Consider the following 14,716-nt stretch of genomic DNA (forward strand, 5'->3'; position numbering starts at 1 on the left):
CATTTTTTATTGACAACTAAGTTCAAAATTCGTTTAGAAACATCAATATATAGGTACAGAAAGTCACTCCATCGAAGCACAGAATAAGCGCCAATCTCGCCCTCCGCCCCTCTTAAGATGCTCATAAACATGTTTTTGTCGCAATAAAAATGATAAATCATCCGGTTTTTTATATGGTCAATCAGTAGATACAGTGTTTTCGCCATTGACAGATAAAATCTATGGACTCACAGTTTTTCTTTAATGGAGGAAAAACTCGACAGAGTAATAAGAAAAGTCCGATTATGATTGATAGTGTTATGATAAGGCGTAGATTTTTTATCGGTAAACAGCTTTTGTTGCACAAGAATTGGGAATATGAAAAATGAATTGCACGAAAAATAAATCGGGCTTAGGTACCAACTAACTTAATTAGACGTCAATGATTTTGAGCGTTGACTGAAAGAAGACCCAAATTAGTCCCAGAAAGTATTTTATATAGGTAATTGATCCATTTTCTAATTTTCAATGACAAAAGCACTGTACACAAAACAAGTTATGAAAATAAAATAAATTGAATATTTACCTTGTAACAAAATATCCCTCTATTTTCAATAAGCTCATGAAAAAGCTGTAACATTCTTTCAAGGTTAAAAAGATGTGTTTTTATAGCCTAGCCATCTCATTTGTAGTATGAATAGGGGCAATAATGTATTACATACGATGATTATAAATTATGTCGGGCCATTCTGCAAGCAAAGCTTACGTTATGCCTTATTGAGTATGCGACGAAAACAAACGATGAGTTATTGCAGAATACCACCGCAAATAAGCATTTTTTCTTTATTAATGTTACTTACAGTTAATGTATCCAAAGTGTGTTTTCGAAAGGTTTTCAGGGAAAGATTTTTGTATTTTTATTTAATAGGTACCATCATTGACACTTTTGGCCTTACTACAAAAACTTTAAACCCTTTCTTACGCTTGTCTAATAAAATTTTGGCTGCAAAATGAACCATATGTCAACGTCATAATTTGACATTTTTTTAGACAAGGCATAAACTGACGTTTAAAAGTTTTTGTGGTAAGACGGTTTTTGTCTTGAGGCTACATTATCCTTACTAATATTATAAATCGGAAAGTGAGTTTGTTTGTTTGTTTGTTTGTTCCGCTTTCACGCCGTAACTACTGAACCGATTGCTTTGAAATTTTGCAGACGTAAAGTTAGAAGTCCGGATTAAATAATAGGTTACTTTTTATCCCGAAAAAAATAGTTATTCCCGAGGGAAAACAAAAATATTGTTTGCTTGATGGATGGATTGTAGATGGCGCTGTGTGTCGTTTAAAACTTATAGTTGTGATTTATACCGCAATATAACCGAATTCCACGCGGGCGAAGCCGCGGGCGGAAAGCTAGTAAGGAAATAATTCTATATAAGTCGTATCGAAATTAACAGACATCTATTCTTTGGCGCAAATAAATATAAAATGTTTACAGCCTGTAAAACAAGCTAGTCTGTTTTTCGGCACCAAACAATAAAATATTATATTTTCGTCCCCCAACAAAAACTAGTTAAACAAAACGATACAATAAGTCTCCACAATAAACAGATAACAAAAATTAACTTTACAACTACTATACAGATATTCCGTTCCTTATTATTTATCCCCTGCAATGTTTTCCAGATTGAAACACAGTGCTGTGCTGTGTCACAACTTTAGTACAAAAATTTGAATAGAGACGAACTCTGTGTTTGAAAATCCATGGTGTGTGTTTGTGGGAACAGTTTACATTATGGTGTTGGAATCGGCGCCAAGTTTTGATGATCATGGTTTTATTAACCAATATTGGTTGACGGAATTTGGCGAGGCGAATTTGTACAGTGAAGGTTTTGTTAATCTTTCGTTTAGGAGAATTATTTAAACGGATGGTTTCCTGGCAATAACTTTGAGAGCCTCGTTAGCTGTCTAACCATTCCCTTAATATGCTCATGAAGCAAGTTGCAGGTGCCTACGTTTACCTATTTAACTATATCTTCTTATTTAATTTTGTAATAAAAACCGATTAGTTCTCAGCTAGCACACTGATGGAAATGTCCGAAAAAACAAATGCAAATGTAAATGAAGGAATCTGCGATTGAGAGCTAACGATATTCGGTGCAACCAGGCGTCATAAGGTTCCCCAGAGAGCGGCAGTTAGTCGCGGCGTCGCCTCTTGATTGGGATGCTCATAAACCGCTCCTCGCCAACTATGGCTAGGGAGATTGTTGAAACTTGTCGATGGAACAGAACTTTTAATTTTACTGTGGTGGACGTATGATTACAGTGAGACCAACGCACAAGAAGAAAATAATCCCGAAGTTTCCTGTAGCTTCTACCTATTTGTCAAAAAATATGAACATCTTAATGTAATTAGGCAGGAAAGTACCGTATGAAACCAAATATTTCTTGAATCTTCCCATCTAAGTGGAAAGATTTCCTCGCGCTGAAAAACGGATCTGTCAGATAAAAAGTACACAGTCTATTTCAAAAATATAACCCTTCTTGGCAGTCGGTTAAAAATACCAAATCCTGTTTGGAAGACTAGGTAGGTAGGTACCTATATTCTATGGTGGGTAAGTAAAAATTACGAAAAACTTACAGGCATCATCAGGGTACCTACTTAAAATGCGCGTAAGTAGGTAAGTAGGTGATGCCCGCAATCCCGTAGGTACTTCCTCTGAATCTACCTACTTATTAAGTACAAGAAGTTGCTTAACTTTATTAATGGAATCATCGACACGATTCGCTACACTATTCACAGCTTTGAAATCAACTGCGAGTCCAAAATTTTCTACATTTACACTTCACGACTTTTCACACTTAGATTCATACGCATTTTAATTTCGCATGTTTGCATGCATTTCTTTTGGGTTTCCCTTAAAATTCAAATTTTATTATTTAAGTAAGTAGGTATGTGTAGGTTCTAGTGACCTAGCGTAGGTAGGTACCTATTTTGTTGTTGGTATCTAAGTAAGTACCTACCTAGCATATTTCTAATAGAGTATTCACACTGAAAGAGCAGCGGCCGGCAGCGGCCGTAAGAGCACGGAAAATGTAAGAGCGCGGCGCGATGCGGCGCCGCGCGGCGCCGCGCGGCCCGCCGCGCTCACGCTCAATCCCTTGCAATTACGGCCGCTGCCGGCCGCTGCCGGCCGCTGCTCTTTCAGTGTGAATTGACCCTAAGGCCGCTGCCTCGAATTTTGCGGGCAGCGGGGCGGCAGCGGCGGCGGCGCGGGAGCGGCAGGATCTTACGCGTATAATCAAATGGACCGGCCCTCGAATACAGCGGCGCGGGAGCGGGCAACGAGCGGTGAGCTCCATTCAAAACGGTGACCGCCCGCGCCGCCGCCGCTGCCGCCCCGCTGCCCGCAAAATTCGAGGCAGCGGCCTAATAGAGATAGTAATAGTACTTAGATAGCTACCTATCTACATGCGTTTATCTATCATTGTATTAAAGCAATGGCAAACCTAGCTGCATCTAGTCAAGCTGGAAATAGGCCAAAAGATTATGATACTCGTACATATGATACCTAGAGGTACTCTCCAAAAGAGCTTTCAAGGCAAGAAAAAAATACAGGAATTTATTTGCCCAGGTAGGTAAGAGGAAATTAACACCAATTCAATTTTCTATTACCTACCTTTTAAGTGTTAAGTAATTGACGATAGAAAAATATTATTTAGGTAAATTCGTCCCGTGGCCGTGTCGTCCCCTGCGCTCTAAACACGGCAGAATCAAATTTCCAAACTGTGAATATTCGGAACAAACCTATGTGTTTTGTTTGACAACTTATTGGCGCAGAAACTGTTGTTATTCACATTATTTGTGACGCTTGTTTTTGTTCGCCTGTAAACGATTATGATCTTTTGTGTTGTTCGGCGGGAATAGGTAAACAAGTTCGCCTTGATTTAAAATGGGATGATAAAATATTTCAGCTTTGTTGATGGTGAATGTATAATGATTACCTAGGTATCAGAGGTATCTACCTATGTCACATCACGTGAATGAACTTTAGCAAATACGGAAGGGCTTCATAGAGACGGAATGTTTTAAACGCGGTTGCCTAGTTCTCAAAGAAATTATCTCTTCAAATACATACCTACAATTTCGCAGTTTCAATTCCAGATAGAACTAACACCTACGTACCATCTGGGAATATGGCATCTAGGGTTTTTTTCTTATTAAAGCTACCTATCTATCTTATTTTTCTTTCTAAGTCTATCTAAGTTGAACTAAGTTCTATCTTGGACTTGGGTGATTACCGCCCATATTCCCTCTCTACATGAGAAGAGGCCTGTGCTGTGCAATCGCACAATAGGAAGGAGAAAGGCTGAGATTCTTAACCTGTACTTCCGAAGAAACTAATGAGCATGAGTTGTTTATTAATGGACGTGGATAGGCAGATGGACCTGAAAGACAGGTACATATTAATAATAGGGGTTAAAGTATGAAATTGCCGATTTGTACTGAAAACCTAAATTGTATTTTTTTTAAATTTTTAACAAACTTATTTAATCAAAATAGTTGCCATTATTATCTATACATTGCGGTCATCTAATAAGAATGTCATTTATGCCTTTACGATAGAACTCTGAGGATCTAGACTGCACAAACAGTGTGAAAGAATTTTGTTCTGCCTCCTGGGAAGAAACTTCTTGTGACGTAGATAATTGTCCAAATCACAAAAAAAAATGGTCGTCCGTTAGAGCAAGGTCTGGCGAATATGGAGGAAGACGAATAGTTTCCAACTGCAGTTCCTGAAGAGTTAAAACGGTTTATTTTGCTGTATGAGGCCTCGCGTTGTCATGGAGCAATAGCGGTGAAGGTCGATTCATGAGTCGTGGCTGTTTTACTGCTAATTTTTTCAACATTATTCGGTGTTCGGCTGGGTATCTGGGTAGTTTGACTAGGATCGGCGTTCACCGTCTCTCTTAATTTCTCGTTAATCACCTGTCAGGCGGTCTTTCTCATGGCTCGTTCTTCAAGTCGAAGAAATCACCACGAAAGCGTTTAATCCAAAATCGCACGGCGCGTTCTTTAGCAGACACCTCTTCAAATGCAGCATTGATATTGCGGGCTGTTTCTGCCGTTCAATCCCGCGTCGGAACTCATATTCAAAAATTACTCAAATTTTCGCAGTATCCATCTTTCTTGTTTAAGTTGAATAACAAAAACAATGGAACATCGATAATCAAATGTTTCACATTTTTTAAAAGAAGAACATCACAGAAACCACGTGAAAAAAGTTCCATTCGAAAACCTCAAACCATGAAGACTCTATGGCAATTCAAAAACCTACTAGAATAAAACGGCAATTTCATACTTTAACCCCTAATATTTTGGACAATGTTGACGATCTGAAGGTTTGAATGCCCCTCAAATACTTAAAAAACAGGTCATTATAAAATTGCTGTTACAAACTGGCATAAAACAACTGTACAAAATATAATTATACTATCCAAATATACTCTGTGGTTCAAAGAATCATTTTTTTTATAACCACATTTAGTTTTAAAGTGTAATATTGTAAAATTATTTTGACGTCGTTTTCAGTTTCTACTAGCGCCATCTGTTCAGTGACATAAAACTTTTCATACTGGCGCCATCTGTGACTTGCCTAGTTTTAAATAATTCAACATTGGAACTTCTAAGGCGGCCGAAGTGAAATAAGTTGGACATAAATCCGTAGATGTCGCTGTAAGCAATTAATTCTGTAAAAGTAATGAAGAACTAAAAATTGCAAAATTCATTGCAACTTGAGCTTTTCACTACACATTGAAAAATATTTACAGGAGACATAACAAATAAAAGCAAGGATTATGTATCTAACATTTAATAAACTTTTCCAATATTCTAACATACTGACACATGAGTTCTACACAGTTATTTAAAATAACACACTTATTGACATTGCTTAGTTTATTTAAAGACTCTTTTATACTCAGCAGTTTATCTCTGACCATTGGCGCAACAATATCATTGAGGTTGTTATCATTGGAGCAAATGGCCGCAGAGTATATCAATCTACTCACATCTGTACTCTGATCGTAGTAGTACTTCACAACTAGTAGTAAACCATAAAAATTATAACTAAGTCCTTTGCTATCAATGTATAGATCTTTACTCAACCCGTGATTGTTTATAAAGGATAGCTGATCTTGGGATAACTTGATATTCTTTGTTTTTAAGAACAAAGTCACATCTTCAAAGGTAAAAGACACAAAATCCAAATCATTTGCTGGTAAGAAAAACCCATACTCTGTTATCAGTTTCAAATTATGGCTGTCCCCGTAACATATGAATACTTGTGTATAAGGATCAAAATCATTTTTGGTGTATATTGAAAATTGTACATCTGAAAATAAGTCTTCGCTTAAACTATTTATGTTAACATTCTCTATATTCTTGCTCACCAATAACTTGGTCTCATTTCTTGCATTTGGACTGTGGTTGATCATGTCTAGGTATGGACATAGTGATATTTTGGTGTTATCGTTTATAAGAGTTATAATAGAGTTCTCAATATTTTTCAAATCAATTACTTTAGTCAGATCCATAAACACACACCTTGTGTTTACTGTGAAGTAGGCCCATTCATAATCAGCCAACGAAAAGTTCTTCTTAAATTCTCTTATTGTATTATGTACACTCACATTACTCAATAAAACATTTTCAAAAATACTATAGGAGGAATCAATGATATCTTTTTGCTTGGAGATCACAGACAGAATGTCACTATCAATATTTAGCTTCACGTCATTTGGCAGAAAGTATGGAACAGAGTAATCTTTTGGCAAACTTTCGAGGTAAATATGCCACTTTGTATTGTCACTTTGGAATCGTAAAAACGCGAGGTAAAATGCCATAAGAGACTGGAAAGAAATAGATTGCTTATATTCTACTAAACATCTTTTGGAATTCTCGAAAAATATGTTACAAAATAGATTGTCCAACAAAATTGTAGTCACGTTGATAGTCAAGTTCAAAGGTAAATTCATAAGTTCCTCTCCACTTCGTATTTTATTTTTTGTGAGGACACCACGGCCTGTTTCTTGAAATACAGCCAGGTGTAGCTTGTCATTGTAACGCATGCCATGTTTAGAAAGCCAAGAGTTCAGTAAAATAATCTCTTCTTGATCATCACAAGCGCAAAAATCGCGCGCCTTCTTTTTGTTTCTTCTGCGCCGTGTACGGCCCATTGCTGACTTCAAGGTATAGCACACATTTTACACGGCTGCCACACTATTTACTAGTAACCAACCCAATGTTACTCAATTCATTTTCCATGTATAAATTAATCGAAACAAATACTGAATTTGTTTGTTGTCCCTCGAGGCCTCGACATCCACGTGACGTTTTGTTATTTATTGAATTAAAAGAACGTTCTGTTACTACATCGACTTTCTCTACAGTCTTTGTATGAAATAAAAAACCGAACTATATACATTACTTTGCAAAATTTAAACTGCTTTTACTATAGATAGGATATTTTTTTATTTTTGCATATAATTTATATTTCAAAAGAAACCTCATAGCAAATCGTTACTGCTCAATATTAATTAAATAACGAAACGTAGGATCAATAACAGTCTTGGAGACGTTTAGAAATATTATAAAAAAATAAATAGATAATCAAATTACCTAACAAATATAGGAGTTTTAGAAAAGATTCTGTGACCCATATGTAATTAAGCAATTAAAATATTATTAAATAATAATAAAAAACTTGCCTTTAAAACATTCAGCACACCAAATCTTTCGTTCAAGAACGCCACTATTTTTTAAAATTGTCAGTGTCGGTCGGTGATTCGAAATTAAACCGTCCAACGGTTTTTGTATTGTGGTATTTTGTTCGTAATCGAATCATTATAAAATATTTTTGTGCATATTAAAGTGAATCCTGCATACTCGACTTACCCGTAGTGCGTAGTGCAATTAAAGCTTACTAATCACCGTTAATTATTTAGTAAAAACACGATGTCTCAACAACAAACAAAAAATTGTATCACACTCCGAGGATCTGCTCAAATAATTTGTGAATATCTGAGTAAGTTCGAAAACAAATGCAATTTTCATTTTTACTTCTTAATTTTTGTTGAACTATTTACAGCCTGTTCGTCACATTAACAGTGTGTTCAACCTTTTCACAGAATTCGCCATAAATTCAGTTTTGTTCCAAAGAGGTTTATATCCTCCGGAGACGTTCAAAACCGAACAACAATATGGAATTACACTTTTACTTTCGGAAGACGCTCAAATTAAGAGCTTTTTAACCAATCTCTTGACTCAAAGTGAAGGTAAGCATTCTTATTTTTCAAAAGATTACTTTGCATCACACTGTCAAGCAAGTCTGAACTTGTTTGCTAAGTTAAATAGAGGCATAACTTAGTTACTTACGAAATAAGTGCTCCAGTTGTTATTGAGTGCAAATTGTTTATTATAGTTTGTGTTTGTGAACATTATGTAGGACTTTGTAAACTCTAATCTAAGTTTTTTTTATTTGTCTATTTGCAAACATAGAAAACAAAAGTTTGGTATAGCTAATTAGAGCGTTATTTAGGTCAGTGGGTTGTCTTAAGGGTGTTACGTCCTACGGCAGGTCTATTTATTTTTACTTACTACTTGTCTATAACTAATTTAATATTTATTTATTTTCAGAATGGATAATTAACAAGAAAGTAAGCAAGCTCTCCCTTGTAATCCTTAACGTCGCCAACAAGGAAATCTTAGAATGCTGGGATTTCAACGTGCAGTACGAAGATGGTGACGCAGCATTATCAAAAGAAAAAAACGAAACCATAGGTAACAAAGACTTGAAAAAGATTCAACAAGAAATTAGAGATGTTATGTTGCAAGTAGCTGCAACAATATCATATTTACCGTTCCTAGATTGTCGGTGTTCATTTGACGTTTTGGTTCATGCTAAAACTGATTGTGACGTGCCTGAGAAATGGGCTGAAGCAGAGCCTATATCCATAGCCAACGCACAAAATGTTCAATTAAAAACGTTTTCCACTAGCCTCCACAAAATGGAAACTGTAGTCAGTTATAAGCTAGCAGATTAGTGTAATATTAGTAGTAGGTAAGCTTACTTTGTTTTAGGATTTTGTGTAAAAGTTTTTATAGCATTTTTTTGCCTGAATAAAATTGCCTGCAGTGCTCACAGTATTAAATTTAATTTTTGGATTTAATTTACCAAAGTTTTTGAATAATACTTTGTTTTCTAGTTTGTATGATTTTTAACATTCCACCTGAATAACACAACATTAAAGCATAATAATAAAAAGGCATTTACTTTTGTTGATTTTTAGCAATAAAAATGTTTTAAATATAATAGACTAGTTTCCTAAAAAATAATAATTAGTCCGTCTTGTAGATTGTCCAAAATTAAGCGATACGTATTTTTTCTTTTTTAAATTGGATCAGAACTTAGATATAGCATATTAAAGTTGAGTGTGACGTCACAATGTGCTACAATTTTCAGGACTCTGTGACGTAAAAGGCCCCATCTCCTAATTTTTAAAGAGTTGTATCTTTGCCATTTTATGTTTAATTAAAAAAAGAAAAAATACGTATCCGATATTTTTTTAAAGCGGACAAAATATTATTTCATTATTTCGGCCCTGGATACTACCCTATTGTGATGATGTGTATTCAGGCTTAAGAGCAGCTCACTCATACTGTTTGTTGGTACAATGTGCATGTAGTAAAAACAAACACAAAATAGTCTTCTAATTATGTATACTTACATAAACTGTTAAATAATCATGCAGAGTACATGTTGTAATCATACAGTTCTCTCTCATTGTAATGTCCACTTACTACTAATTTCCGAGTACAGATACTGAGTGGTTTTCATTGTCCATCACGTACCATTCTGCCCCTTACTGACTGGAAATGGTTTCTACATGCTGTTCCAGGCCACTATTACATTTGGCATGAATATTTTTATGTCTTCTATGAAGATAAAATAAGTAAATATTTAGGGAAGCAAAAAAAAACTCCAGTCCTGAATATTACAATAACTTTCCAAATGTGTGTCTGTTATGCCACATATTGTGCACTAAAGCACGTAGGTGCTTTAAACCGAAAATGTAGTTTAAAATAGTAACTTAAGCTTCCTTAAAATAGATCTCTGTAAAGGGCTTATTACACTTGACTAAATTCAGTCGCCTCTAAATGATTCAGTCACTAAATTCACACAAATGTAATTGCATTTAGGAAGGTAGGTTTCACTGAATCATCTAGAAACCTAATTAGGCCACTGAATTTAGTCAAGTGTAATAAGGCCTTAAGTTTTATTTCTTCTCAATGAAATATTAATTTTGATAAATAGTTGGTTGATTTTATCCTGTAAATTGTGCATGTTGTTTTAAAACATATTTTAACCAGAATCAGAAGTTCTTATTTTAATTGCATTTGTCATAAAATCTAGTGCTATGTCTCAATGCAGTAGTCTAATTATAGGGCTTATTACACTTGACTAAATTCAGTCGACTAAATGATTCAGTCACTGAATTCAAACAAATGTTATCGCATTTAGGAAGGTAGGTTTCATTAAAGCTACTGAATTTAGTCAAGTGTAATAAGCCCTTTAGTCGAAAGTAGTTTTAAATAGTGATAAGTCAGTAAAGCTTCTGTATTATATTGCCCTATTGTCTTTAGTATCTTGTACTAAGTAGCTGTTTTTTTCTAATATAAGTATAGATTGAATTTTGCTTTTTGTTTTGATTTAAATACTCACCATAATACGAACCTAACATTTTCAAAATAGCTAAACTGAAAATGGTATCTACTGCCCAATTTTCAAACCAAGTACGTAGCCTTTTTGTTGATAAACCCAGTCTATAAAAAGAAAGAATTATTAATGAAGTATTTTTATAATTAGACAATAAAACAAAATCACACAATATTCACATTTCTTTTATTATTTAACAAAGCACTTAAAATAGCAGTTACAAGCTACAATAAATAACACCTATTCAGCAAATAATACTGTACATGACTGTTAATATAACTTAACATTTTTAATTAATATTGGCTTATTCGATATCGTTTCACAACTCAAACGGCGGAAATAAAGTTAAAAAAGTTTTTTTGTGTTGAGTAGATAAACTAAACTTTTCAAATAAAAAATGAGATTCTAATTCTTATTAGCTGCCTTGAGTGAAAAGTATGATTAAAAAATTGAGTAGGTAAAATACTAAAAAAAATATAATAACTAAAAAAATTACGTTGAGATTCTTAGTCCAAAAATCAGTAGGCAGGTATATACGAAAAATGAAGTCAGTAAGTGACACAGTGGTTTGAGCATAGGGACAAACTAGAAAAAAAAAAACTATCATCTGGACTGGTATTTATAAAATTTCACACAGTATCTAACTATTCTGTCAGTCTTCTGTTTTGTGTTTCCTATCACCTGTTGCGTTGATTACCTTCAATATTCCATAGATGGCGCTAACTGTATGTACTGTACCTACCTTATACATAATTGAGAAGTGTTTAGTAAAACTTAAGAAAATAATCCCTAATGGTGTGCGTATTTTTATGTGGAAGCAACAGGTGCTTAGAAATTGAAACGAAGATATTCTCTTAACTATCTACCTTACTGTAAGTATAGTTCGAATATTAGGAACATAGAATGGAATTAATTTTGTAAACTCACATTTTCTTAAGCACCACATTATACTTAAAGCTAAATATCGTACAAAATTAAGCTTATCTAAAGCAGTTATGTATTAACTGGGTGTATCTATGGGTTTTTCTCTGCAAGCCGATTCAGTAGGTAAATTTTTTATCAAGTTACGAGTCCCTGATCGGAAAAATCAGCATCGGCATAGACAAATACATAAAAAAATTAGGTACGTTATGTGATAGCTAACATAAACCAAAATTACTTTTTTTTTTAAATTACGAATACAATTTGTAGACATCGACTTGCATCGTTCCGGTATATTTTTGTATGTAGTCACGTAATTGAACTCGATATTATAGGCAGTGGGAAATCTGTCTAGTTACTATCCATCTTAATAGTCGTAGGCAAAATAATATTATAAAATCGCATAATACCTACATCCGATGATGTATAATGCAGGAATGCTTTTATCATTAATATTTTTATATAAAAATGCCAAAATACCATTTCGCTTCAGTCGTAACGTTTCGATTTGTTGCGTTCATCACCACAGTGGTTCGCCTTTACCTGTGTACAGAAAAAATGTTGTAGATATTTATTCCTACATTAAAGTTTTAGCATGCAATATTATACCTACAAGTTATTGTTATCTCACAACAAATAGTAAGTTTTAGAAGAGACATGCATTCTGCATGCTTTACCCTGTTTATTAGTAGGTACCCACGAACATAAAAAGCATTAGTAGGTATTGAGGATAGTGAAATGAAAAAATGTAACAAAAATAAAGAAATACTGAAATTAGAAAGGGTTACATTTTTTCATTCATCGAAAATGAGTGCGGAGTGTTAAACGAGTGCTCGACATAAAATAAATTTCGAATATACATACCATTTCAGATTTTTCTAATTTCCATGTTCATTCCGTCGCGGTTTTATAGGATTAAAGGAAAATGCAAATAAAAATAAAAACAGAACATTGTCGCCTTTCTGTTAATTCCAACACTCATTCTTTTATTGTCGTTTTGGTATATCCATTACATTGACTTAACATGGTGTTCGCGTCTTAATATTTGTTGTGAGAATACAAAACTCAAGTTCAAAATGTAATGACGTCATTCAAACAAAATACTGACATCCACGATACAAGTGCTCAGCCAAATGGTATTTATTCAATTGAAAAGCTTTTAAGTACTTGACTTTTATTATCTGGTGCCGTAAATATTTACTGAGGAGTTCCGAATTTTCCCGAACGACGCCATTTCATTTTAGACGTATAAATGCCCTAAAATCCTCAAAATTTTATTAAAAATAAATAGTCACTTTTCTACTTTAATTACATAATATAAATAGTGAACTTAAATTTGTAGAGAACTTTATACAAACTGAAAAAGAAAAAACGAAACAACAAGAATTATATAAAACTATTGTGCAAGTTTCGGTCCCATATAGCGAGTTAGAAAAATCAGAGAAATAAAAAAAATGTTATCGCTATATCCACAACCATACGTCCAATTAGACACACTCATAAAATTAAATAAAAATTAATTTATTTATTACTACCTAGCTATAGTTAAAACTGGTATCTGACTAGGTGATGTAACGGACCGGTAAAAATATGGGAATTGCCTTTTAATTTCTTTTTTACTGTACTTGCTATGCTTTACAAAGAACAGTAGTATCTTTAAAGATGCATTTTCATGTATTTGTATGGGTTAACTGCAAAAATGTTTGAAGTATTATTTTTTAAGTAGTTAAATTATGTTTCGTGTTATTTAGGAATGGCATTATTTCTAAATAAAGATTATGTAATGGAAAGTCAAATACATAGCAAGTAGGTAAGCAATACTGTTTTCAGAAATGATACTTTTGTAAAAAAAACCCTTACCCTAATAGATATGTACATAAGTTGCAAGTCTCTTTATCATAATATTACATACTACTAGTTATCAAACCTTACAGTTAATAATAAAAATAATAAATTGCAAATATTACAAATAATGTTTAAAATATTTACATCTTCAATAATAGAAGAAAATATAGATTTCAAATGTTATCGCTCATAGTAAAAGATAAAGAAATAGCACTATTTGCAATAATACATAAAGATAAGTCTTACAATAGACTTTGTTCGGTTATCACCAAAAAAATCGATAAAACCCGTGACATGTTTAGAGAAATCAGTTCAATTATAATTATAGTCGATATAATTGTTGGAACTGTAAAATGGAAATACTTAAAAGTTTATAATCTCACTGGGCTATTAGTAAAATAATTTAATAGTAATTTAAAGCTCAATGAAGTTCAAAAGTAACCGATCTCAAATGAAAAATACCTACGTAAAAGCGATAGATAATAACGAGTAAAAATTAATAAGTTAAATCGTCGAATCAATTTTCAGACTCGAGGTTCATGAAAAACGTGTTTTATTATTATTTACAAATGCCATAAGCACGTTTGGCTTCTAAAAAAACTAAGCATTCAGCATCATAAACTGTCGCAACAATTGTGACAGCTCGTATTAAATTCTCGTATTTTTTCCTACAAGCGCACGCAATGGAAACACTGGGCTTGGGCCATGAAAACTAAAAAGTTTGCATTATAAAATCTTAATAAATATTGCATTCCAAATTAAAGTACCTACCACGTGATACCGTTAGCATAAATTATAAAACGTATAAAAATGTATTAAACATTGATAATTTTCAAAAAAACTAATGTAAATCTACAAATAGATGCAAATATCTGTCTCGTAAAACGTAAAAGTTTTCACAGTCCAGCCGAGTGCGTCGGAAAGTCGCGAGCTAAAAATTTTAAATTTAAAATTGGAACGAGGTGGGTTATGCGCCTGCGCTTCGCTGGCTAACAGTAGTATGTGATCGAGAGGCCCAGTTTACATGTGTAGGAATGGGACATACTACTTCTGTTCGATATATCCTTATTCTCGCAACGCTGCCCGTTGAAGCCTTCCGGACATCTGAAAAGAGCAAAATAAATCTTACAAACTTAGAGCCTTTAAAGCTGAATTTAACTCATGAGAACCTAGTATTCTGCTTTCAGTAACCG

At 33.8% G+C, this 14,716-nt stretch overlaps 3 protein-coding genes across 4 annotated transcripts in view; 1 reads left to right on the top strand and 2 right to left on the bottom strand.

The window, feature by feature from the left end:
* Positions 1-5,836: 5,836 nt before the first annotated feature.
* LOC135116853 (SET domain-containing protein 4) lies at positions 5,837-7,397 on the bottom strand. The gene has a single exon (XM_064034448.1). The coding sequence runs from the start codon at positions 7,216-7,218 to the stop codon at positions 5,845-5,847; it is 1,374 nt and encodes a 457-aa protein (XP_063890518.1). The 5' UTR covers positions 7,219-7,397; the 3' UTR covers positions 5,837-5,844.
* Positions 7,398-7,815: 418 nt separating this feature from the next.
* On the top strand, positions 7,816-10,732 carry LOC135116749 (mitotic spindle assembly checkpoint protein MAD2A). The gene is made up of 3 exons (XM_064034281.1): positions 7,816-8,066; positions 8,170-8,316; positions 8,678-10,732. The coding sequence occupies exons 1-3, from the start codon at positions 7,997-7,999 to the stop codon at positions 9,082-9,084; spliced, it is 624 nt and encodes a 207-aa protein (XP_063890351.1). The 5' UTR covers positions 7,816-7,996; the 3' UTR covers positions 9,085-10,732.
* A 178-nt stretch (positions 10,733-10,910) lies between these two features.
* The window catches only part of LOC135116748 (protein vein), a 55,623-nt gene continuing 51,817 nt past the window's right edge, over positions 10,911-14,716 (bottom strand). The window contains exons 5-6 of one of the 2 annotated variants that reach the window (XM_064034280.1): positions 14,569-14,627; positions 10,911-12,221 (exon numbers count right to left, since the gene is read on the bottom strand). In XM_064034280.1, coding sequence (XP_063890350.1) covers positions 12,199-12,221; positions 14,569-14,627 — 82 coding nt within the window. In that variant the 3' untranslated portion in view covers positions 10,911-12,198. Of the gene's footprint in view, positions 12,222-12,629; positions 14,628-14,716 lie in introns of those variants that run through there. The other variant, XM_064034279.1, reaches the window with a different exon arrangement.

This window comes from Helicoverpa armigera, chromosome 4, assembly GCF_030705265.1.
Source record: "Helicoverpa armigera isolate CAAS_96S chromosome 4, ASM3070526v1, whole genome shotgun sequence".
NCBI lineage: Eukaryota > Metazoa > Arthropoda > Insecta > Lepidoptera > Noctuidae > Helicoverpa > Helicoverpa armigera.

Bases quoted from the DNA above. Each gene is read 5' to 3' on its own strand.
- LOC135116749 (XM_064034281.1), top strand. From the start codon at position 7,997: ATGTCTCAACAACAAACAAAAAATTGTATCACACTCCGAGGATCTGCT. The intron at 8,067-8,169 runs GTAAGTTCGAAA...ACCTTTTCACAG, and splicing joins AATAATTTGTGAATATCTGA to AATTCGCCATAAATTCAGTT. The intron at 8,317-8,677 runs GTAAGCATTCTT...ATTTATTTTCAG, and splicing joins TCTCTTGACTCAAAGTGAAG to AATGGATAATTAACAAGAAA.
- LOC135116853 (XM_064034448.1), bottom strand. From the start codon at position 7,218: ATGGGCCGTACACGGCGCAGAAGAAACAAAAAGAAGGCGCGCGATTTT.